Below are 27,193 nucleotides of genomic sequence, written 5' to 3'. Positions count from 1 at the left end.
AACATATTTTTGAGAACTAATTTTTAATAAGAAAAACGAAAGCGGGTGTTCTTTAGCACAGTGAGAAATACTCTTGTCACATAGAAGCCATCGAGTATGAAGGGAAACCTTCAGCGTGTCACTAAATTATGGACCACGAGAAATTATCGAACACCCATTTACACTCTCCCAGACAGGGCGATAGTGTGAAGCTCAGCTATGCTAACACCCTGCACAAACAGCAGAAGTATAGTCATGCAGATGTACACTTCCTCATACGCTCTTCCAGTTAATCTATAAAATCAACCTGAAGTGACAGGTGTGGTTTCATACGACCTGTCATTTAAAAGTAATGGTGGGTTGGCTGGTTAATGTTCGGAGCTTTCAGGAAGACTTTGAAGGCTTTCAAGAATCAAATACTGACTTTCATTAAAGATAGAAAAAACATAGGAGTTATATTTTGTTCAAATGTCTCAGTACAGTATTGTACTGACGTCCTCCTGTGTGAACACCCTTCACCAGAGTGCACTGGACCCTTGAACTCTTCATGCACCTCTCTGTGACACCGTTGTACTACAGAAAGAAGAATAGAGTCCCACAGGGCTGGAAGGAAGGGAAGGGTCACTGTTGTGAATAAAACAAGGAAAGTTGAGGAGAGGGCACTGTCTCCAGGGATGGGTGGGTGAACAGAACAACATGAAATGCAGATTAGAAATTTTCTTTCTTGTTTTCCTGGTCTGATAACTGTCCTTCAGCCTATCCTGCTCTTTATGAAATGTCTTATTTAAATTGCTTTAGTGACATGACTGTCATTAAGGACAATGTTGCCAAAACATGCTGAACAAAGCTTATGATATTAAGTGTAATTCTGAATACAGACAGTAAGAATTGCAGATGTACATTCAGCTGCTTAGCATAATTTATTAGGGACACATAGCTAAAACTAATTTGTAATAGAATAGAATAGAATAGAATAGAATAGAATAGAATAGAATAGAATAGAATAGAATAGAATAGAAAGGACACACTTTGCTGGGAATGTCTCTCGATTTACTCGCCACCATCTGAAATATAACAAATGAAATAGCCAACAATGTAACATCATGAGTAAAATCACTGAATGCTCCATGCTAGCGAACGGTCTTAGCAGCACACTTTAGCATGACAAGCTACACTGTTATACTTAATGTTTTTTTCCTTCAGAATAAAAGCCTGTACTTAGATACATACAGATACATAGATAACGGCACAGTTCACTCCAACATTGTCACACTGTATTTTAAAGGACAACCTGATTTGATGTTTGATGCTGTAAAGCCCATTCTGTCATTGTTAGGAGTTAATGATTGACCCTATTCGTGATCTTTGAGGGGGAGAGAATGATGCAGGTTTGAGCTATGATGCCATGTGTTTAATGTTTAGCTGTGCGGTAAACAGACTGGAAGGCGACGTGTCAGCGACTGACTCTGGGCTGTTGAAGTCTTGGCTAATAAGTAATGTGGAATGAGAGGCCTGATACCAGGATACAGACGATAACCTCAGTAGAAAAAAGAAATATGTGATATTAGTGTTTGCTGTAAGCAGCGTTTATTTGTTGTTGTTTTGAAGCACAAAAGATGTAATCCTGTGAGGAGGAAGAACAGTGTTTTCAGAAGACGTTCCCCACACACCATTAACCGAGGCCACAGAATGATTATACTCTGATAATAATACTCATTGGTTGGGGTTTTACCAGGGTTTACTTCCTTGTTTGTACAAACCGGCACCCAAGCACTTTCTTTTCATCAGTTACAATGGGACTTTATCCCGTCGTACTGAGCCTTTCTGTGTTCATTTATACCACTGAAAAGGAAGTGTCATGATGAATACTAAAGCTTAATCTTTAATTTTTGTCTATAAGAATTACAAGTTTATTATTAGCTGTGAGAACTTTAGATTTTCCAATGAAAAGCTTACACATGCTGGTTATTTTCACAGGGTGGTCCCAGTATGTTTACACTTCATGTATTTAAATTTAACTTCTTATGGGCCAACGACATGAATTATTAAAGAAACAGGGCTACATATCAATATAATGTAATATAATGTTATCTATGCCCTGGACATACAAAAAGCTGGTGTTCATGAAACATGGACTGTTTAACAGCAGTTCCATTTATTTATGTTAATTCAGCGGGCTTGTACTTTGAGCTGCTGCTACATTTCCTAATGCCCTGTTCATGGAACAGGTGGTTGGGTTTCGGCTTGATGTTTTGAAGCTGTTTTAAACTCAATACTGACCTCTGCTGGCTAAACATCATTTTCTTTGCTTTTCTCTCCACAGACCTCCCAAGCAGAGTGTGACGGTAAGTACATTTTGTTTTATGTGCTACAATTCTGTTGATTTGTCTCTATATAGTTCAAGAAACATAAATCCTCACACAGTGCCATAATTTGTGTTTAATATCAGCTTATTACTTAGATCTCTCCTGTCAGTATTTCATCTTTTGCAGAGACTTTGCTCTTCTGAAACCATTTGTGCTCATTTCTGATAGTTCGACTTGTTTTTCTTCATCCTCTATCTCTTAGACACTGAATGTAACATCACTGAAACAGAAGCATTAACAAGAACAACAACAGCAATCGCATTTGGATCAAACTGCACCTTATCCACTGGGAACGAAACCACTGCAGATGGGTCGATAACTGGTTTGATTCCTGGAACAGTCTATCAAATCGTCTTTCACTGTTTGAACTGCTGCAAAGAGGTCACAACGAGTAAGTCTGTCTACTGTGCTGAATCAATGACTCTATATTCCAAATCTTAACCATGTCTACAACAATGACTCTGTACAACGTAGTATGCTGCAGATTCAGCATGTCTGACTGCAAACAACTGACCTGCACATATCAAATGCACAGATGAAAACACTGTGTTTGTCTCTTCTTTCCTCCACAACTTCTCTCTCACTCACAGAACCTGAAGCAATCAGCGACCTCAGTGTCACTAATATCACCACATCCTCCGTGTCTCTGACCTGGACCAAACCCGAGGGAAACCTATCCTTCTATAGAGTACAGTGGACTGATGGAAATGCCAGTACGACTGAAACATCTATAACCATCTCTGGCCTGACTTCTGGGGTCAAGCACAATATAACTGTCACTGTAGTGGCAGGTGATGGCCAGACCGAAGGAGAGAAAGTCACTATTTCACAGTACACAAGTAAGTACACATTTTATTTTGGCTTACATTGTGAAATTATCCATTATGTTCTTAATGTCAAACTCTATATGACAGTGGAGTTAAAGGTGTGAAGATGATTTTCCTACGCAGTGCTATTCATGTACTTTGTCATATATTAAGTACATTGTGTAGCCATTTCTTCTCCATTCCATTAGCTCGGCAGGTGTTTTTACCAGGTCAGGTGCACTTCTACTGTGAATGTCACCACAATAATAGCGTCTTAAATAAAAATTTTACCACCGAAAATCTGAGCAGGAATCTGATCCGTATTAGCTTCAGCCTCACTGCCTAGTGGGCCAGTAGCTTTACAGCTTTGAAACAGCTTTTGTATCGTCTAAAACAAACGATTTAGTCTCATATGAGATTACAGCTTTTTGTCATTTGTACCTTTTTGTGTGGACAACTGTGCTCTCCTGCCATGAAACACACTCAGTTGTGGTTTGTGTACTCGCCACAGTGTTTTTTATAGCTCTAAATTATTATTATTTTTTATTTTTCCTCATCCTACAATTATCCTGCACTCACAGAGCCTGAAGCTGTCAGGAATCTCACTGTCACTCAAATCACCACATCCTCTGTGTCTCTGAGCTGGACTGAGCCAGAGGGAAACAGCTCCCTCTATAGAGTACAGTGGACCGATGGAACGACTAACGGGGCTGTCAATGTCACTGAAACACAAGCAAATGTCACTGGGCTGATTGCTGGAGTGCAGTACAATTTCACAGTGATAGCAGTGGCTGGAGATAACAAAACAGAGAGTGAAATGGCAGAGATTTTTCAGCATACAAGTAAGATGATGAATCACAGTTTTGCTGATGACAGTGCTCCTATTTGATTTTCTCGCCTCGTCCTCACTGTGATGTTATTCCTCCTCTTTACACTGAGGAGGGACCATTAGCAACATTAGCATGAATGATGGATGAGGGTTAGACAAGTGAAAAAATAGCATTTAATCTAATTATTAAACTGAAACAAATGATTATGTCTTATGTTAGATTGCAGCTTTTTGCCATTTGTACCTTTTTGTGTGGACAACTGTGCTCTCCTGTCATGAAACACACTCAGTTGTGAGTTTTGTACGTTTAGGTAATCATTATTATTTTTATTTTTTCCTCACCTGACAATTATCCTGCACTCACAGAGCCTGAAGCTGTCAGGAATCTCAATGTCACTCAAATCACCACATCCTCTGTGTCTCTGAGCTGGACTGAACCAGAGGGAAACAGCTCCTTCTATAGAGTACAGTGGACTGATGGACTTTTGAAAAAGACTTTAAATGTGAATGAGACACATGCACATATTACTAACCTGACTGCTGGTGTCCGGTATGAAATAAGTGTGACTGCAGTGGCAGGTGATGGCCTGACAGAAGGGCAGAGTACCGCTGTCACTCAATACACAAGTAAGTAAGCTTTTAAATATGGTTCACACTGTCAGAGAGTCTGCTGAAGACGTGCTGGAGGAGACTCTCCGTCATGATTTCAGCTTTTACCTCAGAGCTGCAGTGTACATGTGCTGATTTCACGAGCATTCGTTTTGGTTTGACAGAGGCAGGCTGACGTTTAGCATTTAGCTCACAGCCCCAGAGCTGCAGGAATAGCTGTAGTCTGTTAGTCTTGTTAAAGTGAATGAACCAAAGGGTTTGTTCAAGCTGTCAAAGAATTACACTGGTCAGTGTCCTCAAGGAAGCCCAAGACAATTTGCTGTAAAGGGGAGTTTAGCCAGTTGCCCAAGTTTCAGTTCCAGGTATGATTCGTCATGTGGCAGGCGCTTTTATCCAAAGTGACATACATATGAATTCACACACCGATGGCACAGCATGGGGTGCAGTTTTAGGGGTAAAGTATCGTGCCCAAGGATACTTCAGCATGTGGACTGCCTAGGCCAGGGATTGAACCACCGACCTCCTGATCGGTGGACGACCGCTCTACCTCCTGAACCACAGCTGCCCTTGCTCAGATTCAGTCTCACTCACAGAGCTTGAAGCTGCCAGCATTCTCAGTCAGAGATGGGCAGTACGTCAATTGAATGTATTTAAAATACGTATTTATTACTTTTGATTATTTAGTGATTTACATCATGCAGGGCAATTAAAATCCAATGTGATTTGTAACAAAGTACTTTACAAGGCCATAGTATGCTGATTTATGGGTTGATATTTTTAATTCAGTTGTCTACGAGAAAAGGTTTATATGCTTTAATGTAAAAAAAAATCGAACATTATTTTTTGACATGCTGCAGCATAGCTATTCTGTCTGAAGTGCTCAACTTTAGCTGCCGTTCTCCTCAAGGCCCCCCTCCCAAATAGCCGTCCGCTCTAATTGGTGAGCTCATGCAGGTCAGAGCAGGCACTGCTCACTGTGTTTCCCATTAGCTCGGCAGGTGTTTTTACCAGGTCAGGTGCGCTTCTACTGTGAATGTCACCACAATAATAGCATCTTAAATAAAAATTTTACCACCGAAAATCTGAGCAGGAATCTGATCCGTATTAGCTTCAGCCTCACTGCCTAGTGGGCCAGTAGCTTTACAGCTTTGAAACAGCTTTTGTATCGTCTAAAACAAACGATTTAGTCTCATATGCGATTACAGCGCTGCACGGTGGCGCAGCAGGTAGTGCGCGTGCCTCACAGCAAGAAGGTTGCCGGTTCGATCCCCGGGTCAGACGGGGCCTTTCTGTGTGAAGTTTGCATGTTCTTCCCGTGCATGCGTGGGTTCTCTCCGGGTACTCCGGCTTCCTCCCACAGACCAAAAACATGCTCATTAGATTAATTGATGACTCTAAATTGTCCGTAGGTGTGAGTGTGAGTGTGAATGTTTGTTTGTCCTTTCATGTGGCCCTGCAATCGGCTGGCGACCGGTTCAGGGTGTACCCCGCCTCTCGCCCATTGTAGCTGGGATAGGCTCCAGCCCCCCGCAACCCCGAAAGGGATAGGCGGTATAGATAATGGATGGATGGATGAGATTACAGCTTTTTGTCATTTGTACCTTTTTGTGTGGACAACTGTGCTCTCCTGCCATGAAACACACTCAGTTGTGGTTTGTGTACTCGCCACAGTGTTTTTTATAGCTCTAAATTATTATTATTTTTTATTTTTCCTCATCCTACAATTATCCTGCACTCACAGAGCCTGAAGCTGTCAGGAATCTCACTGTCACTCAAATCACCACATCCTCTGTGTCTCTGAGCTGGACTGAACCAGAGGGAAACAGCTCCCTCTATAGAGTACAGTGGACCGATGGAATGACTAACGGGGCTGTCAATGTCACTGAAACACAAGCAAATGTCACTGGGCTGATTGCTGGAGTGCAGTACAATTTCACAGTGATAGCAGTGGCTGGAGATAACAAAACAGAGAGTGAAATGGCAGAGGTTTTTCAGCATACAAGTAAGATGATGAATCACAGTTTTGCTGATGACAGTGCTCCTATTTGATTTTCTCGCCTCGTCCTCACTGTGATGTTATTCCTCCTCTTTACACTGAGGAGGGACCATTAGCAACATTAGCATGAATGATGGATGAGGGTTAGACAAGTGAAAAAATAGCATTTAATCTAATTATTAAACTGAAACAAATGATTATGTCTTATATTAGATTGCAGCTTTTTGCCATTTGTACCTTTTTGTATGGACAACTGTGCTCTCCTGTCATGAAACACACTCAGTTGTGAGTTTTGTACGTTTAGGTAATCATTATTATTTTTATTTTTTCCTCACCTGACAATTATCCTGCACTCACAGAGCCTGAAGCTGTCAGGAATCTCAATGTCACTCAAATCACCACATCCTCTGTGTCTCTGAGCTGGACTGAACCAGAGGGAAACAGCTCCTTCTATAGAGTACAGTGGACTGATGGACTTTTGAAAAAGACTTTAAATGTGAATGAGACACATGCACATATTACTAACCTGACTGCTGGTGTCCGGTATGAAATAAGTGTGACTGCAGTGGCAGGTGATGGCCTGACAGAAGGGCAGAGTACCGCTGTCACTCAATACACAAGTAAGTAAGCTTTTAAATATGGTTCACACTGTCAGAGAGTCTGCTGAAGACGTGCTGGAGGAGACTCTCCGTCATGATTTCAGCTTTTACCTCAGAGCTGCAGTGTACATGTGCTGATTTCACGAGCATTCGTTTTGGTTTGACAGAGGCAGGCTGACGTTTAGCATTTAGCTCACAGCCCCAGAGCTGCAGGAATAGCTGTAGTCTGTTAGTCTTGTTAAAGTGAATGAACCAAAGGGTTTGTTCAAGCTGTCAAAGAATTACACTGGTCAGTGTCCTCAAGGAAGCCCAAGACAATTTGCTGTAAAGGGGAGTTTAGCCAGTTGCCCAAGTTTCAGGTATGATTCGTCATGTGGCAGGCGCTTTTATCCAAAGCGACATACATATGAATTCACACTCCGATGGCACAGCATGGGGTGCAGTTTTAGGGGTAAAGTATCGTGCCCAAGGATACTTCAGAATGTGGACTGCCTAGGCCAGGGGTTGAACCACCGACCTCCTGATTGGTGGACGACCGCTCTACCTCCTGAACCACAGCTGCCCTTGCTCAGATTCAGTCTCACTCAAGTTCAGATTCAGTCTCACTCACAGAGCTTGAAGCTGCCAGCATTCTCAGTCAGAGATGGGCAGTACGTCAATTAAATGTATTTAAAATACGTATTTATTACTTTTGATTATTTAGTGATTTACATCATGCAGGGCAATTAAAATCCAATGTGATTTGTAACAAAGTACTTGCTGATTTATGGGTTGATATTTTTAATTCAGTTGTCTACGAGAAAAGGTTTATATGCTTTAATGCAAAAAAATCGAACATTATTTTTTGACATGCTGCAGCATAGCTGTTCTGTCTGAAGTGCTCAACTTTAGCTGCCGTTCTCCTCAAGGCCCCCCTCCCAAATAGCCGTCCCCTCTAATTGGTGAGCTCATGCAGGTCAGAGCAGGCACTGCTCACTATGTTTCCCATTAGCTCAGCAGGTGTTTTTACCAGGTCAGGTGCGCTTCTACTGTGAATGTCACCACAATAATAGCGTCTTAAATAAAAATTTTACCACCGAAAATTTGAGCAGGAATCTGATCCGTATTAGCTTCAGCCTCACTGCCTAGTGGGCCAGTAGCTTTACAGCTTTGAAACAGCTTTTGTATCGTCTAAAACAAACGATTTAGTCTCATATGCGATTACAGCGCTGCACGGTGGCGCAGCAGGTAGTGCGCGTGCCTCACAGCAAGAAGGTTGCCGGTTCGATCCCCGGGTCAGACGGGGCCTTTCTGTGTGAAGTTTGCATGTTCTTCCCGTGCATGCGTGGGTTCTCTCCGGGTACTCCGGCTTCCTCCCACAGACCAAAAACATGCTCATTAGATTAATTGATGACTCTAAATTGTCCGTAGGTGTGAGTGTGAGTGTGAATGTTTGTTTGTCCTTGTATGTGGCCCTGCAATCGGCTGGCGACCGGTTCAGGGTGTACCCCGCCTCTCGCCCATTGTAGCTGGGATAGGCTCCAGCCCCCCGCAACCCCGAAAGGGATAGGCGGTATAGATAATGGATGGATGGATGAGATTACAGCTTTTTGTCATTTGTACCTTTTTGTGTGGACAACTGTGCTCTCCTGCCATGAAACACACTCAGTTGTGGTTTGTGTACTCGCCACAGTGTTTTTTATAGCTCTAAATTATTATTATTTTTTATTTTTCCTCATCCTACAATTATCCTGCACTCACAGAGCCTGAAGCTGTCAGGAATCTCACTGTCACTCAAATCACCACATCCTCTGTGTCTCTGAGCTGGACTGAACCAGAGGGAAACAGCTCCCTCTATAGAGTACAGTGGACTGATGGAATGACTAACGGGGCTGTCAATGTCACTGAAACACAAGCAAATGTCACTGGGCTGATTGCTGGAGTGCAGTACAATTTCACAGTGATAGCAGTGGCTGGAGATAACAAAACAGAGAGTGAAATGGCAGAGATTTTTCAGCATACAAGTAAGATGATGAATCACAGTTTTGCTGATGACAGTGCTCCTATTTGATTTTCTTGCCTCGTCCTCACTGTGATGTTATTCCTCCTCTTTACACTGAGGAGGGACCATTAGCAACATTAGCATGAATGATGGATGAGGGTTAGACAAATGAAAAATGACATTTAATCTAATTATTAAACTGAAACAAATGATTATGTCTTATATTAGATTGCAGCTTTTTGTCATTTGTACCTTTTTGTGTGGACAACTGTGCTCTCCTGTCATGAAACACACTCAGTTGTGGGTTTTGTACGTTTAGGTAATCATTATTATTTTTATTTTTTCCTCACCTGACAATTATCCTGCACTCACAGAGCCTGAAGCTGTCAGGAATCTCAATGTCACTCAAATCACCACATCCTCTGTGTCTCTGAGCTGGACTGAACCAGAGGGAAACAGCTCCTTCTATAGAGTACAGTGGACTGATGGACTTTTGAAAAAGACTTTAAATGTGAATGAGACACATGCACATATTACTAACCTGACTGCTGGTGTCCGGTATGAAATAAGTGTGACTGCAGTGGCAGGTGATGGCCTGACAGAAGGGCAGAGTACCGCTGTCACTCAATACACAAGTAAGTAAGCTTTTAAATATGGTTCACACTGTCAGAGAGTCTGCTGAAGACGTGCTGGAGGAGACTCTCCGTCATGATTTCAGCTTTTACCTCAGAGCTGCAGTGTACATGCTGGATGTGGGTTGTAGCTCTGGACATCGTTGATGTCACAGTTTGTTCTAAGTCAAAGAATCACACTGGCCCAAGACAGTTTGTTATAAAGAATAGTTTAGCCACATGCTTTTACTCGATACGCAAATATAAGTTACCACAGGGGTGTATGTGATGGGTCAAGGTTTTGGCTTTGAACTACTTGCAGTGTAACTTTTTTTTCTGATCGTGTTTCTTATATCCTGCTTCACACTCAAACACTTTAGTTTTCTTAAATGAGAAGTATTTAATCTGTCTATTTCCTTACCTTTTTGCTGTTTTTCTCTCCTCTCCTCCCCTCTCCTCTCCTCACCTCTTCAGAACCTGGTAAAATTGGGGAACCCGTTGTGGACACAAACACCTCCTCCATTTCTCTGAAGTGGACTTTTAGTGGGGTGTCCATGTACCAGGTGGAGTGGCACAGTGATAGATCTCCGATAATGACAAATGATACCTTTGCTGTGCTATCAGACCTGATCCCTGGTACTAGCTACACAATCACAGTCACTGCTGTTGCTGGAGATCAATATGGAGAGCCGTACACATTCACTTCAGTCACAAGTAAGCTTCACTTTCTGCATCTAACATCTCCTTATTAGACATGCGCCGTTGAATGTCACTCAAGATACCACATATACAAAGCATGTAATCATTTCCACAGATGTTGCTGGAAAGCATAGTATCATCTTGTGCTTTTCTTGGATTCACAGGACCTGCTGCAGTGAGGAGTCTCACTGTCACTGACGTTACAACATCGTCTGTGACTCTGGACTGGACCAGACCAGAGGGCAATGCTACAGAGTACATAGTTCAGTGGACTGCAAGAGAACACAACTTTCGTAACACCACTCCCAACACCTCCTTTACTATCGTCGATTTAATGCCCGGATACCAGTACACCATTACAGTGGCTGCTGTTGCTGTAGATTCCTCAAATGAAGGAGAAGGAATTTCAGTAACTACCTTCACAAGTAGGTCCATACTTAAATAAACAAGCAATTAAAAGGAAGAGAAAACAAAATCCTGACTCCTGAATATATGGGTTAAAAGTGTATGAATTACCAATATATATTGATCACATTGCAATATGTTTTTAATCCATTAAATAGACATCTACAGCAAATATATATATATATTTGTTCTGCTTATGCCATGTTAAATGTCACATTATGAAAGGATATTACATTTTAACACCCTGTTATTTCTTTATTTCACAGGGCCTGACAAGCCTGAGAACATAATGATTACAGCACGAGGAACCGATAGCTTGACCGTCAACTGGACTTTGCCTGGAGGGGGAGTTGATCACTACCTGGTGACCATCTCAAATGTGGAACTGGAATATACTTGGAGCAATATAACCAATTTAACCACAACCCATTTTACTGGTTTACATCCAGGCAGAATCTTTGTCATCACAGTGACCGCTGTGGCTGGAAACTTCAGTGACACGTCTGATCTGTCTTCATTTGCCACTTGTAAGTTCAGTACTCTACACTGTAACTGCTCTCCAGATTCTGTTTTCAGACCTTGTGCAGCTCAGTATAAGATTCATACCTCTTATAATGTTTTGCAAGTAAATGTAGTTTATTTAAATGATATTAAACCATTAAAATCAATCAGGCCTGACTCACTTTTGATTGCAATTTCTCCAGACACCATGCTAACAAAATAAATGCTTTTTAGCAGCTGTTGTGTTTTGACCTCCCCACTTGCATCATTAACATGGTTGCATGTCCTCAGAATAAGTTATAATGTGTGGTTGAAAATGTTTATTTTGGTATATATTTTATTTTTGACAGCTATAAACAGCAATTATAAGGTAACATAAACTAATAAATGTGTGTGCACCTGTACCTGTTATTCATACCTCCTAGTTCCCAACCCTCCTGGTTCCATCATCATCAGTAATAGGACAAACTCCTCGCTTCATCTCGTGTGGGCGACTCCTGCATTGATGGAGGGTGCACCACAGATCAGCTACCTGGTCATGTACCAGTCAGAGGGTGGCGAAGTACTAAATAAAAACACCACAGACAATAGCACAGTGCTGTCCCTGCTTTCCTCTGGAACTTCCTACAATGTAACTTTAAGAACAGTTGGACCTGAAGATTTAAGGAGCACGGCTGTTTATGACTCTGCTTTCACCCGTAAGTTTAACAGGAAGAAACCAGAGGACATAGAAGTGTCTCCATTGCTGGGGGTGATTTAATTAATTTCGTACATTTTGCAGTATTTGTAGAACAAGCCATTATTTTGTCTAGCACCTGAGAACACTGAACTCTTTATTACAGAAGTGCTAACTGTTACATAAATCTCTTCTTATTTAACTGCTTTTTAATTAACATTTCTCTTTTTTTTTTTTTTTTTTCTAGTGCCTAACCCTGTGTTGAACCTTGTAGCCAGCGCTAAATCCACCACCTCAGTAGAAGTAAAGTGGTCATACCCGAAGGGAGCCCAGTCTTATTTCGAATACGTGGTTCAAATTGACAATACTACAGGAGCACTGTTTCCCATGATAATCAAGACTAACAACACTGATCTACAAGACCTGGAGCCGGGAACTAGATACAATATTTCTGTCACGACCAGAGCGGCAATAGGAAGTGAATCCACGGAGGAACAGACATTCAGTTACACAAGTAAGGTCATACTTTTAAATGCTTGTCAAACTGCTGAAGGGTTAATGGATTCTGTACTATCACAATTTTTAAATAGTCTTTATACTCACAGTGATTAAGGATCCCACAGAAATGTCAAGTACCATTTTCTGCTGTGGTCTTCGGTCTTACATAACCCTCGGCTTTGTTTGCTGCAGTGCCCAAAGCAGTGACCAACCTCACGGTGGAGAATGTGAGCACTACAGCCATCCAACTTTCGTGGCTCAGACAAGCCGATCACAAGCCTTCCTACTCCTACTTGGTGATAGCGCTCCAGGATGCCGTGGTGGTTCAGAATGCCTCTACCGAGACTGAGATGCATATCTTCTCCGGTCTGGACCCTGGAAGATTCTACACTTTTACTGTGTCTGCAGTTGTAGCGGGAGTGAAGTCAGCGGTGGAAAGCACACTAAGTTACACAAGTATGTCTTCAACGTTTCTTCAGTGTATTTTCTGCATGTGTTATACTGTGCTGCTGGCTAAAAATATGAATTTATCGAATCAAAATTGCAATCAAGGACTACCACAACTCACATTATTACTTTTCTTTTCTACAGGGCCTAAAGCAGTCTCTATCAACACAGTCATAGGAAGCATGACTGACCTCTCAGTGAGCTGGACAAGTGCAGTTGGGCAGGAGGTCTCCTACTCCGTCCTGCTGTACAGAGACAGCTATTTGGCAGGAACCCACTCAGATCTGAACAGCACTGTTGTGAACATACTGTTTGTGGACCTGACGCCAGGAGTGCTTTACTGTGCAGTGGTGGTCACCAGAAGCGGCCCTTTTGAGGCTAACAGTTCAAGTGTTTGCAACGCAACTTGTGAGTCACATCAGCATCATGACCTGTGCATGGCACGTGAACAGTATATATGTTCTGTATGCAATTTCACCTAGATTTAATGTTTGTCGAAATGTCTAGTGTTTGATACTGTGTCCCTTCTCGTGTTCAGTTCCCACTCCTCCTGGACCCATCACAGTGGAGTCCCAGACTGTGGAGTCCATCAACTTTAACTGGGCCCTTCCATTGGGCATGGACCATCATCAGTACAACTTCAGTGTTTCCAGCTTTATCGGCTCCTTTCTGATTGAAAACAACTGGTTCCTGCTGGACAAACTCCACTCTGGAACCCTCTACAATATCTCTGTTGTTACTGTAGGCGTGAGGGAGTATGAGAGCACAGCAGAGACAGCAGCAAGCTATACCAGTGAGTTATTGCAGTGAACGTTACGACGTTCTTTTTTATTGCCTTTTGTTTTTTATTTTTGGTCTTATTGTATATCAGTCAGCTTTTAGTATGGATTTGTAGTTTATTTAGTCAACTATATACACATGTGATGTTTGAGTTTTGTTTTGTGGTAGTCATTATTAACATCTTTGCAATATAGTGACACAATATCATAAGGCTGTAGGACAAAATTCTGTATATTTATACACAATTTCTCAGTTAGCAATATATAAAAAGTTTGATTTGACTTGACTCAGAACTACTTTAATGTTTTTTCTGTGGCAACAACTTTGATGATGAATTCTGACATTTGTAGTGATGGGTTTTATCATGTCAAGGCAAGACCACTACTTGACAAATTATGTGCATAATTACCTCATCATAGTAACTTCTGAATGCTTATTTATAAAAACTGTTAACTCCTTATGCCTGTGTGGCAAACCATAGATACTTGTTATTCTGTATAGCCCAAATCTGACACATCAAAAGACATACCCGGTCTGTATGTTCATTAGGGCAGAACAGTTAACGGAAATATTATCAAAATCACAAAAATGTGGAAATTAAAAATTAAAATTTACCATTCCCTCTGATATTTTGACTCATATTGCAAAATCTGTCAGAATTATTCCAATATGAATATCCTCCGCATCTGTCTCATTTCCTCAGGACCATATTCCGTAACCATGCTGAGACAGACAGAAATCACCACAGATGCAGTGACCTTGATGTGGGAGCAGCCGGAAAGCAAATCTCACTACTCTTATGTGGTTCAGGCCTCTAACGGCTCCATTTTTCAATCTAACAAAGTCTTCAACACCACAGACACAATGACTGGACTTCTCTCAGGGAGCAACTACAGCTTCACTGTCACTACACAGACAGAAGATGGCACTCAGGCGGCACCTGTGACGGTGTTCTTCTTTACACGTATGTACATACAGCATCCTGTCTCTATATGCTGTCTCTATAGCTGAGAAGTCGCAAAATGAATCCCAAACCAAATGAGCAAAACAGCCAAAGTAAATAAATGTGCTTTATGTTTATTCATAAGAGACACTTTCTGCTCTGTTTGTAGGGCCTTACAGTGTGAGACTGTTGGAGGCTGAAACCATAAACACAACTGCTGTGCTTCTGGATTGGATGGAACCACTGGAGGTCAAGAATGAATATACGTATTGGATAAACACTTCAGGCTGTGGCTTCCAAAACAAAATCCTCACAGGAAACATCACACTGATCTCAGAGCTCACCCCCGGGACCAACTGCACCTTCTGTGTTTCTGTCAGGGCAGCAGATGACATCGAAGGGGAAGCAAAGTGCACCTCTCAATACACCAGTAAGACTCTGAGCCGTCATTTCTGCCTTTTTATTTCAATTTGTCAGTGTGGTTGATGAGCTTTAAACCGTCCTACTCCGTATGTTAACAGAGCCTGAGACAGTGCAGCCCAGCATCTCCAGCCAGGGCTCCAACAGTTCAATCCTGGTGTCATGGACCAAACCTCCTGGGAATGTGGATGGTTATTGGATCCATCTAAACACTTCTGAACCTATTTCGGTGCGAGATGGTAATAATTCCTGGCTATTTGAGAACCTGTCAGCTGGAAGACTTTACACTGCCATGGTAACCACATACAGTGGACCCTTCAATGCGTCATCTGGATTCATGTCTAATGCAACTTGTAAGTGTGACACATTTGTTAGTTTTTAAAGTTTTCAGTGGTGTCATATTCAGCACTTGACAGCTAATGCATCAAACAAGTGGTTTTATGCACTTTCCTAATCGCAGCATTCAAACCAGTTCAGTGGTTTTTACTTAGTTTACTTGATTTAAAGCATGTGTGATATTGGGAATCCACAGTAGTGAACTACTGTTTGCCTTTATTTTTTTCAATAAGGTTTACACTTGTGGCTGTGGGGTACAGCTGAAGCTCAAGCACTGGTGGTGCTTTCAAGGACAAGGATGCACAATGAAATGATCATTTGTTTAGTCAAGTCAGCTGTTATTGAATAGCAAAAGAAATCCTATGTCTATAAGATCACATGTTGTAAAAGTTAATCTATACTTAGTGAAGTTTTAAGTGAGGACAAATGAAAAGCTATGTTTTGAAAAATGGCCTGCAATGAAAATCTTTGTGTTTTATACGTAATAGAAAACATGCAACACTATCAGCATGGCCCTTCAAGTATTCATATTTCAGTGACCAATTGAAGCTCACATTCTACATTTCCCTCCTCCAGTCCCGAATCCTCCTGGGTTGATTGAGATTGTTGCAAAGACAAACAGCTCCATTGATGTTCAGTGGGAGGAAGCTCCTCTGATGAGCGGTGCATCATTCCAGTACCGGTTGACTTACACATCAGCCCATGGAAATGACTACATACTTACCACCAATACCAGTTACACTTTTGCTTCCCTGCTTTCTGGGACTCCCTACAACATCTCAGTGACAACAGTGGGTGCCATGCATTTTGAGAGTGAGGAGGTTCAGATCTTCATGGTCAACACAAGTAAGAATTTTTAATTCTGTATCCGAGTAATGTGTAAGCACAAGCACTTTCCTGCTTCATCTTCGCTGTCTGCTGATTTCTGTATGTCTCACATCTCTTTCAACCAATCAGGACCGTTCAGTGTGAAGGACCTCAACACTTCTACAGAAGAGAAGAGCATCACGGTCATGTGGGTCGAACCCAATGAGTACAAGGAAAGCTATCGTTACAATGTGAGCTGGCAAAGCTCACATGGGACAAGTAGTAACATAACTGAGGAAACACATTACAATATTGATGACCTGGTTCCTGGCACCCAGTATTACTTTGATGTCACCACAGAGACCTCTGATGGAACACAGAGTGCTTCGAGATTGATATCCAGCTGCACAGGTATGGTAACAACACATTGATTAGACTCTATTTAAGAAGATATTTTCAAATGATTTTGTATTTTAACTGTGCACCAGTGACGTGTGGTCAGGGGAGGCACTGCCTCACCTATTAAAATATAATTTAAAAAAAACTTGCTGTGGTTTATAAATTAATTAAGAGGAGGAAATTCGGACTTAAGCTCATGACTGTTCTATAAATTTTATGTGTAAATTCTGTATGATTTCAACATTTCTATGGTCAAAATTGCTAAAATCACGCATTTCCTGTTCAAATACGCGGGAGAAGGGCAAGGTGAGGCAGTGATGAGCTGTGCAGCAGAAAGTACTGTGCCACACTGATGGGTGGAAGTGCTGAGCTCCATCGGCGCAATGCACGTCGCTGTGTGTCCTACAAAAGAGAGATCAGCCAAAAAAAACCCAAAACAAAATTCAATTTAAAAAAAATCAAATTTGACCTTATATTATATATTCTTTTGTTTTTCTTGCTATCGTATTGTTGAAGTGTGGAATTAATTAAAGCATAATTAAAAGCTTTTAAAACAACTAAATGTTTCAATTAAGGTCAAAATTGAAATATAAGCTTCCATTTTTATGTAAGGGGAGATTTTATTCATTTTTTGTTTTTACTGACATTGATTTCTGTTTGATGCTGCAGATGCAAGCCCAATGAAAAACATTCAGTGTGTGGGTCCAAATGAAATAAAGGCAGAAGTCATCCTGTCCTGGACCAGCCCCAGTGGTCAATACTCTGGCTTCCAGATCACTGTAGACGACAGAGAGATCCTCAACATTGCAAGCACCTGTTGTAATCATACTGTGTCCAACCTTCGTCACTTTACTACATACAAGCTGAGTGTGAAGACTCTGAGCTGTGGACAGCCCAGCACTCCAGTGGTTCGCTACTGCCAGACAGGCATCACAAGTAGGATGTTATGCTTCGTGAAAATTAGAATTAAAACCTCCATTCAATAATGGTAGATTGTAAATACTAATAATATGTCCAAACATAATTACATTCAAGTTTTCCGAAGTGTTCTTGTGTAACAAGGCTCAAGGACGTCGAGTCATTTTAGATGCTCAGTACATTTCATCACATACTGTGTCTGTGGCAGGCTGTTGGTGGTTTTTTGCCAGCTCATCCGTTACCATTAGCATTACTTTAAAAAACAAGCAAAAAAAGAAACAGAATGGTTAAGGTAGCAAGCTCAAAAACTTCCTGTAGTGTTTAGTATTTATATAATTTTTAGTGTTATGTTTGATATTTCCTCAATATTTGAGTTAAAAACTTCTCAAAATCTAATATTTTTCTCATTCTTTCTTTTTTTTTTTCTGAAGCTCCACCCATTTCAGAGGACTATGAGCAACTTGTGGTCGTGACTAACAAGGTGTTCAACAAGTTCTCCCTTCAGATTAACTCCACACTGCTGAACAGCACCAATGGGCCTATCAGAAATGTTGGGGTGCTGGTGACAAATAACCTCCCTGGTAAATTTCTTTCTTTCCTCTTGTCAGTGCCACTCTAGAGTGTTGTAATGATGTCATGATATGGTAATCCAGTAGTGCTGAGGTGACCAATTGTTGTGCATGGCATCAGTTGGTTTCTGTCTAGTCTACGCATTTCTTACATTTGTCTTTATTCTATAATTCTGATCCTTTCAGGTGACACTTCTGATTGGGGAGGGTTCTTAGGAAAAACTTATGATCAGTGGAAAGAAGGGGATACTCCAGTATACCTGGCAACAGTCGCAGAAAACAACTTGGAGTCACGCAGTGGGGAGAGTCATCTGAACATAGAAGTAGGAGATGGATCCGCATGGAATGGCTACACTAATGGTGGTCTGGACAGCAATGGAAAATACCAGTAAGTACACAGACCATGTTGTTTGGACTGTAAATAGGTGTGCAGCAGCAGATAATGTACAGTAGCAACTTCTCAATGATACAACCCCAGTTCTAAAAAAGTTGGGTGGCTGTGTAAAACATATATATTTGTGAACACATGATTGTATGAAGGAGATTTTACAAGCGTCCCAACTTTTTTGCCATTTGGGTTGGAGAATAATTTGTAAAAATGTAATGAGATTACCTTTTTTATGGGTTGGAAGTGGTGGAAAGTAAGTACATTTATTCGAGCACTGTGTTTAATTACAAATTTGAGACACTTGTACTTTAGTACATTTTGGAAGCCAATATTGTACTTTTATTAGTTTTATTAGTTTATTAGTTATTTTGCAGATGACATTTTGATTTTCTCTCAAAAAAAAGTTGTTGATGAACTGCCAACTGTTAAAAAATAAGATATGCATATAAAATAGATTTTAAATCTCTTATTGGTGTGTTTAATCCTGCAGATATGCGATAGTGCTGTTCACCAGTCTGTCTCTACAAAAAGGCCTAGTGAGTGATAAGATGTCACTGGTGTCAATAACGAACTTCTATCCTTCTGTTCAACTCCCAACAGACACAGCAGGTACCACATTCACAGTCACAGTTTTTATTGATACTTTGTTTTGCTAAGAATGCTCCCATAATGTGAGAAATGCTCATGCTCTTTTTTAATCTCTGTCACTAGTCAGCATCGGCATTGCTGTCGGAGCAACATTGGGAGTTTTTGGGGTTCTCTTCATCATCCTCATCGGCTTCATTATTTGGTGGAGAAAGTGTGTCATTACTATTACAGCATTACATACTATTAAGTCAGTGTGTAAAGGACTTAACTCTAAACTCACTCTTCATGTGTTGTAGGATAGCCAACAAAGAGCAGCCAGACATCCAGATTCATTCCATCAGGTGAGTGTTTTTCATGTTTATCATGCTATTATAAGTTTAAAGTAATTACACAACAAATGGTGTTATAACTGTATGACGACTTTGCTTTTTTCTCTTTCTTTTTCCAGAGCCAAAGTGTAAGTATAAATCCCTTATGATCAGATCTATCAAGTGTTGCACATTAAGACAGAACAGATTGAACTGTGACCTCATAACTCATCTGACCTCTGGTGTCTGTTGGAGCAGAAGTGTGGCTGTGAGGGTGGAGGACTACGAGGCTTACTACAGGAAGCAGAAAGCAGACTCCAACTGCGGCTTTGCTGAAGAGTTTGAGGTGAAACATAGATTAATATTCAAGGACTCCTGATGCATAAATTATATTGCTAAGAAATATTTAATCGTCATTGCGACCAGTATCAGAACTCGCTCATTCGATTTGATCGTTCTGACTGCATGATATGTCTAAATGGGACAGCTGCTCATCATTTCTTAAAATTCAATGTTAAATATCTAACTATCTGTGCGTTTCCAATAACTGATGTGATCATTGAATGGAGAAAATTGAGGCAACAGTGTAAGAATCAGCATTTTACAGGGGAGCTTACAAGGATTTGGATGTGGTAGAAAATAACAAGGCAACAACAAGCACACTTGACAAAGTGGAGCCAGAATAAATACAGTAAGAGGTTTGAATTAATTTGTGCTCGTCTCCTCCAGACATGCCAGACACTTTAATGGTGTAATGTTTAGAAATAATGAAAATAATGTAAGTCATCATAGTAACTGGTGATAAAAAAGAATCTGTGATTGTGCATCCTAAATAATTTGGTACGGCACATGCACCAAATTTTGGTCATGAAATGAGCCATCCAATCATCAATGGTGTTTTTTTCTTTTCTTTTAAAGGACCTGAAACTTGTTGGTACAGCTCAGGCGAAATCAAATGCTCTGACTCTGGAGAACAAGCCCAAGAACCGCTACAACAACGTGCTTCCCTGTGAGTCACCTTCACTAATCCACCTCTGCTGCTTTCAGTATAACACTCCTCACTCTTTAAACAGTATCATCACCTGTCATACTGTATCTGCTACCACTGTCCCTTTTTTAATGGACATTAATTCAAAATGATCAAACACCTTTCAGTTTCTATTCATTTATGCTCTTTTCTCGCTTCCTAGATGACTCCTCTAGAGTGAAACTCTCTATTATCCATGGAAATCCATATGACGACTACATCAATGCTAACTACATGCCGGTGCGTACTGACACTCCTGAGAGCAGCTCTCAGTTGTTCATTGCTTCAGTATCAGTAAACACCACTGGACAACATAACTGCTCATCCTCTTGCTTAATGTCATGCTTTTTGAACGATTCCACCATCATCCACATCGATGTTTCAAATACTTGAGAATCTCCTAGAAGACTGAACAGGATGCATGTTTTGTGTTGTGTTCTGGCCGGGTGTTTTGTTTGGCAGGGTTACAACTCCAGGAAGGAATATATTGCAGCTCAGGGTCCTTTGCCCGCCACAGTCAGCGAGTTCTGGAGGATGATCTGGGAGAAGAATGTACAGACGCTAGTCATGCTGACACGCTGTAATGAACAGGGACGAGTGAGTACCATCGCACGCACAAGGCCGAGCAGCAGCATGTTTACATAGTTGGGAACACTGTGTCCTCCCTGCTGTCGGCCACAATACGGTTGTGCCTGAACACTGGGTATCACATCCTGGATGTAATCAGTCACATATTCCATGAATGCAACCTCCAGTTGCCCTATCATCAGTGTCAGATGTTGTGGTGTAGTAAATTCAGATCTTTTACTTCAGTAAAAGTACCAATAATACTCTTTGAGAATACTCCACTATAAGAAAAAGGCCTGCATTCAAAACCTTACTTAAGAAAAAATATGTAAGTATTATCAGCAAAATGTACTTAAAGTATCAAAAGGTAAAGTACTTAATGTGCAGTAAAGTGATCCTTGCCATTGTTTAACTATGATATCTGATGTTTTGGGGTTAATATATTGCATGTTACTGCTACAGATGTTTAAAGTTGGTCTTATTGTAATTATTTTTACACTGTTAGTAGTTAGGGTAGTTTAATCTACAGCAAGGCATCATATTCTTTTAGATTATAATATGTTGGTAGCATCACTGTCCTGTGAGAGCAGTCTGTCTCAAAAAAGTAAACTTTTAATGAGCTCAGAAGAACAGGCTGTTTTTAACTTTGTGTGCATTTACCTGCTAAACCCCAAGAGGGTTTTTAAATAGTTCATGTAACTGTAGGATGAGAATTTTCTCAGCCCATTATTGAACAGCTAATCCTTCAGGTTACCACAAACATTCACCACATTTTCACACACGTGGTTTTCACAGACAAATGCAGTGGAGTGAAAAGTACAGCATTTGTACTTATGTATAGTACTTGAGTAAATATACTTACATTCTATGAGTGTAAAGCGGTTAATCTCCATGAGCAGGGATTCATGAAGTGAGCAACGTGTATGAAGCATCTATGACCAGACCACTGATAGGTTAACCCAGATAATAAGAGAGTGAATAATACCGAAGGTGTAACAGATGTCCATATTTCACACAGTGCATTCCTAAACATTGTAAATGGGCTAAAGCAGAAAAAAAAACTTGACAAGCATTGGTCCACCAGAAACTACCTGCTGTGTTTGCAGGGCACAAACATTAGTCTTTTTAAATGAAAACTAAAACAAAGAGGAAAGCTGCTGACTCAAACTACTTCATATTTCACACAAACCAGGTGTGTGAGGTGCAGCAATGCTGGTTTGAAAGTAGCACATGAAATGAAAGTCATTTCCTCAAGATTTATAAGCTTCCTTTACAGTAAATACTGCTGTTTCTAAATGTTATGTAACTTGAGTATGGATCATTTCTATATTCTGAATAAGAATTCTGAGCACTTCACAGAATGATTGTCCTTATTTTCCAGATAAAATGTGAGCAATACTGGGATTTTGGCACCAAGCACTTTGAAAATATCACCGTGACAACAACCTCTGATATACCACTTGAAGACTGGACCATCAGGGACTTTGATGTTAAAAACGTAAGTGTCGAGAGCTTAAACACGCCAAAGAAAAACTCTTTTCAGAGAATCAGCGCGGTATCTTCAGAAGTTTGTAAAATTAGACAAGCTTTTAATCAATGTCTGTCCCATTTGACTGACCTCGATCAATATGAATGCATGTGTTAACCTTGAATTGATGTTGTCCCTTATGTTAACATCCTTGGCCTGTTTGTTGTTGATGTATACTGTAACTTTCGTGTGCTTTTATTGACTGTAATCAGGGCAGTCTTGCAGAATACAGATGCTCTCAATGGCCCTCTTAGATAAAGTTTAGAATGATAATACTAATATTAGTACTGCTGATATATAATAATAACAAGGCCTTGTGACACCAGTGATTGTTTTATTAACTTAAGTTTGGAATACTTGTTGTAGAAGAAGAGGCACGTTACATTTAAATATGAATCCTTGCAACCAATAAATCACAATTTATAAAAGCTGTCAGTTCCACTTACCTTCCGTGTCAAACAACTGACTTGGCAATAATTGTGAAAAATTGTTTCTTGGCATCACAACCTGTGTGTGTGACTTCCTAAAATCATATACTTCGTACATATGTGAGCATTCACACACGCAACCATTTTGAGCTTGTGTGCACGTTGGCCCTTCAGGTGAAAACTGCAGAGACCCGATCGGTGCGACACTTCCACTTCACAGCCTGGCCGGATCACGGGGTGCCAGAAACCACTGAGCTGCTCATCAGCTTCAGACATCTGGTCAGAGAGCACATGGACCAATACTCCAGACACTCTCCCACTGTGGTCCACTGCAGGTCTGCTAGAGCACGCATACACACACACACACACACACACACACACACACACACACACACACACACACACACACACACACACACACACACACACACACACACACACACACACACACACACACACACACACACACACATACTCACACTTTTAGGTTGAGCTTTCAAAACTGTTTCAGAAATGACAAGAAGAAATTGATCTGATGTTCTGTGTTTCTGTCCTCCCTCCTCTGTCTCAGTGCTGGTGTTGGGCGCACAGGTACCTTCATAGCCATTGATCGTTTGATCTTCCAGATTGAAAGGGAAAATATTGTGGACGTGTATGGCATCGTCCATGACCTGCGCATGCATCGGCCCCTTATGGTGCAGACGGAGGTAGGACACAGTCACATATATTTTTTTTCATCACAATGCTGCACATGTTGTTTGAAATGATGAGTGTGCTGTAGCTTAGTGGACTTTTTTATTTCATGTCCCTGCAGGATCAGTATGTGTTCTTAAACCAGTGTGCCATGGACATCATCAGATCAAGAACTGGAACCAATGTGGATCTAATCTACCAAAACACCGCTGCACTCTCTATTTACGAGAACGTAGAACCAAAGAAAGGTTTTTCCAAGAACGGATACCACAACGCATAGACCCGAGAAACTGCTCAGGTCTCCTGCTTCTCTCTTTACTCCTAACAAGAGGCTGAGTAGACATTTGTGAAGAGAACACCTGTAACAGATTGTGCTGTATTTATTTTTTATACCTGTCACGCTTTTGTGAAGAATCTTGTAGCTTCCTGAATGAGATGTTGAATGTCTGATAACAGAGGGGACTGTTCCTATCAATAGCAGACATAATTACTGACCAAAACCTTTGGATTCTGGATTTTTATGTAAACTTTAACTTGGATTCTCTCTTATTAATGCAGATTTTGTATTGCATCACAGTTTTTGTTTTTTTTAATTTTTCTGCTTGTCAACTACTGAATGTGACTTACTGATGATTATATGTTTTGCTCAGGTAATATGTTGGATGCTGTATAGGTATTATTACAGACACTTTTGACAAAGGAAAATCTGTAATTAACTGAACCCTTAATTTAAAAAAAAAAAAAAAAAAAAGCTGGTATGAATACTGTGCCTTCAAAAAACTTGTATGCTTTAACACCAACAGGTGGCACTCCTCACTCCTTACACTGCCTTGTAATAGGAACCTAAAGATTTAAGTGTCTCAATATATCATATTTTTCTTAAAGTTCGTCAGATTATCCAGCCAATTCTTTTTGCACCTCTTAAGCCAATTTGAACTGTGCAATGCCTTTCAATGAAGGAGTTTTGTTGTTTGTCACAGAGACTTTTGTACTTGTATGCACTGTGGTGACTAATGCACTGGATGCATTTGCCTTTCTACACTGTCCATTTTTAGAAACATGTTTGTTTTTTGTTTTTTTCAATTGTCAGTGTCCTTGATGACATTTTGGCCAGTGCTTTGTGAAGCTGTTTTGGACATTTTGCTGTTCCCCCCACATTTGATAAATGATTGTTAAAGTTTTACTTTGACTTTTTTAGATGAAAGAAATGTGTCACATTAAGCAAAAGCTCAGGAAGTCCAAACAATGAAAGCGGAACATTTTACTGCGAGGTATGGTGTTAGAACACCCATACTTCACCTGTGTGTACCTTGAAGATCTTTAGAGGTCACATCCTTTGTTTGTGTTTTGTTAATGTTCTTCTTTACATTGTACATTCCTCAAAGAAACAGCCATGTTATGTCACTTCCTGCTGCATCGATCTGTGGACATTTCCTGAGATGTTAAAATGACCAGCAGAGCATGGCCTTTATTTTCTGCCTCTAAAGGGCACAACCTTCCATGAGGCAGGTACGTGTTTTTTTTGTTTTTGTTTTTGTTTTTTAGAATAATTGATCGTGTGTTTGCGTGTAGATGTTTTTAAGTCCATGTTTTATTTTTTATTGTAGCATAATGAAGGGAATGATTGAAAGCACTTAATATTTTTAATGAGAGCAAACATTCACACTGTTTTAGGATGTTTTTGAAATGCTTTATGAGATGCTTGCTGGTACAATGCAATAATGTAAATAGAGCAAGGAGCATCTGTATATCCTTCAATGTGTGTAACCAAATGGGATTAAATTTTACCCCACATTTGTACATGGCTATGTTTGTGTGTTTGAATCCGTGTGAGTGCGGCCCCGTCCTCTCCTTTTTGCTCTCACCTTAATGTTATCACTCACTCAGAATATGCTCGTTTTGTATCGGGTAAAATTTCACAAGCTAATATCATTAAAAACGTGCAGCTTCTCCAGACGCTGTATTGCTGATCCATCCATTATGCCAATAGCTTCTGAATTGTTCCAGTCAAATGAAAAGATTACAAAGAGCAAACAATGGGATATGCTGCATGCTGCAGAGGAGGACTGAGCTGGCACACCTCTGCATTATTCACAGCAACTTTATGGTTGCAGGTAGCTAAGTGCACCCTCAAAGGATGAATAAATAATGCCATTTCTGTTTCTTATTTCATGAGGAAAAGGCTTTTTACACAGAGACTTCAAAAAGTTCTAATTTTACAGCTCACATCAGGCCTACACTCGGGGGATTTTGTACAATATGGAGGTGTTTTTTAGAGCAATCACTTTCACACAGTGCAGGACACTCCTGGCATGGTGGTAACATAAGACTGTCAGCATGTCGGCTTCAATAAGCCTGATATTCTCACATCTCATACAGTATGCTCCCCACCCACATCCTTTTCCCCCATTTCTCCGTCTCTCCCCTGCACTCCTCCTCAGCATCCTTGTTGCATGTCTCTCAGATCCAGAAGTTGGATCTAAAAATAGATTTTGCATGTGAATGCCTCTTTCCTATGCTGTGAGTTGCAGTCAAAAGTATACAGAGCACTGGAGCTGCTATGACAGCAATCCAACCTGCAAATGCAAAATTAAAATAGGACAAAAGATAACTGGGTGATCCAAATTTAATGATGAGCTCAAATGCTTATGTGCCAGTAAATCCACCATAATGGATTACACAGGGATTTTTCAGCTTCTGATAAAGGCGATAATAGGGTTTTTTTTTTTTTTAGCTGTCTTTGAAAGCATTAAAAACAGTCGCATATGAGGATTTGTGCCCTGTTACAGTAAGTGGAGGAACACACAAACACTCAGCTGCGTAGGGGTATTGCCTTGATCTACTTTAAGTTAAGAACCTGTAAAGTTTACACTATAGCTGTATGAAGACTTTCAGACTTGACACGACAGAACTATACAGGATGAATAGGCTAGATCCATGAAGAAGTTTGTCCTCATTTCTAAACAATTTTGTGCTCTAGTAAACAATTTAATCATAATGAACTGGCGTAAAATGTAAAAATGCCCACAAATAATAACAAATAATGCAAGATGGAGTTTAACAGTTTACAAATGGTCAACTTAGCTAAAGTCAAATTAATCATCAATGATAGCTTCTGCAGTAATATGTTTGCTGTCATGCGTCGATAATAATAAAACTGTGTTTGAACTAGTAACTGGATAAGATAATTGTAGTGGATACGAAGCTGGTCCTGATCTCTCTGCGGCCCTTTACAAAATTCTTCTCACAGGCCCTCGTACCCAGTCTGTGGTAGACTGATATAGACCAGAGTGTGGTATAAACAAGCAATTAATGTTCATGTAATTTATTTTCTGCATACAAAATGTCCCACTGCATGCTCAGAAATGCTCAGAAATGACACCAATATAATTCCATACAGTACACTGAAAGACGGTTGAAGTTTAGTAACGCGGTCAAAGCTGTTGAAAGATGTTGCTCCAACCATTGTGTGCACTGAAATGCCATATTAAT

The 27,193-nt window shown here is 40.5% G+C and overlaps 1 protein-coding gene across 1 annotated transcript in view; it reads left to right on the top strand.

Moving 5' to 3' along the window:
* LOC139337035 (receptor-type tyrosine-protein phosphatase eta-like) overlaps positions 1-24,730 on the top strand; it is a 35,819-nt gene extending 11,089 nt beyond the window's left edge. The window contains exons 2-37 of the mRNA XM_070971324.1: positions 2,303-2,324; positions 2,548-2,736; positions 2,936-3,184; positions 4,347-4,607; positions 6,331-6,591; positions 6,945-7,205; positions 8,927-9,187; positions 9,540-9,800; positions 10,251-10,490; positions 10,640-10,900; positions 11,147-11,407; positions 11,807-12,079; positions 12,305-12,571; positions 12,748-13,011; positions 13,147-13,410; positions 13,541-13,795; positions 14,486-14,746; positions 14,895-15,155; positions 15,247-15,498; positions 16,058-16,327; positions 16,439-16,699; positions 17,357-17,623; positions 18,037-18,186; positions 18,361-18,562; positions 19,053-19,171; positions 19,274-19,361; positions 19,447-19,491; positions 19,599-19,607; positions 19,717-19,804; positions 20,377-20,467; positions 20,649-20,725; positions 20,948-21,082; positions 22,434-22,550; positions 23,183-23,343; positions 23,580-23,715; positions 23,823-24,730. Of these exons, the coding sequence (XP_070827425.1) occupies positions 2,303-2,324; positions 2,548-2,736; positions 2,936-3,184; positions 4,347-4,607; positions 6,331-6,591; positions 6,945-7,205; positions 8,927-9,187; positions 9,540-9,800; positions 10,251-10,490; positions 10,640-10,900; positions 11,147-11,407; positions 11,807-12,079; positions 12,305-12,571; positions 12,748-13,011; positions 13,147-13,410; positions 13,541-13,795; positions 14,486-14,746; positions 14,895-15,155; positions 15,247-15,498; positions 16,058-16,327; positions 16,439-16,699; positions 17,357-17,623; positions 18,037-18,186; positions 18,361-18,562; positions 19,053-19,171; positions 19,274-19,361; positions 19,447-19,491; positions 19,599-19,607; positions 19,717-19,804; positions 20,377-20,467; positions 20,649-20,725; positions 20,948-21,082; positions 22,434-22,550; positions 23,183-23,343; positions 23,580-23,715; positions 23,823-23,981 (6,999 nt within the window). The 3' untranslated portion in view covers positions 23,982-24,730. The remainder of the gene's footprint in view (positions 1-2,302; positions 2,325-2,547; positions 2,737-2,935; positions 3,185-4,346; positions 4,608-6,330; positions 6,592-6,944; positions 7,206-8,926; positions 9,188-9,539; positions 9,801-10,250; positions 10,491-10,639; positions 10,901-11,146; positions 11,408-11,806; positions 12,080-12,304; positions 12,572-12,747; positions 13,012-13,146; positions 13,411-13,540; positions 13,796-14,485; positions 14,747-14,894; positions 15,156-15,246; positions 15,499-16,057; positions 16,328-16,438; positions 16,700-17,356; positions 17,624-18,036; positions 18,187-18,360; positions 18,563-19,052; positions 19,172-19,273; positions 19,362-19,446; positions 19,492-19,598; positions 19,608-19,716; positions 19,805-20,376; positions 20,468-20,648; positions 20,726-20,947; positions 21,083-22,433; positions 22,551-23,182; positions 23,344-23,579; positions 23,716-23,822) is intronic.
* The last annotated feature ends 2,463 nt before the right edge of the window (positions 24,731-27,193 follow it).

This window comes from Chaetodon trifascialis, chromosome 10 (genome assembly GCF_039877785.1).
Source record: "Chaetodon trifascialis isolate fChaTrf1 chromosome 10, fChaTrf1.hap1, whole genome shotgun sequence".
In the NCBI taxonomy this organism is placed as follows: Eukaryota; Metazoa; Chordata; class Actinopteri; order Chaetodontiformes; family Chaetodontidae; genus Chaetodon; species Chaetodon trifascialis.
Note: the sequence above shows the minus strand (reverse complement) of the source record. Positions and strands in the feature narration are given on the sequence as shown.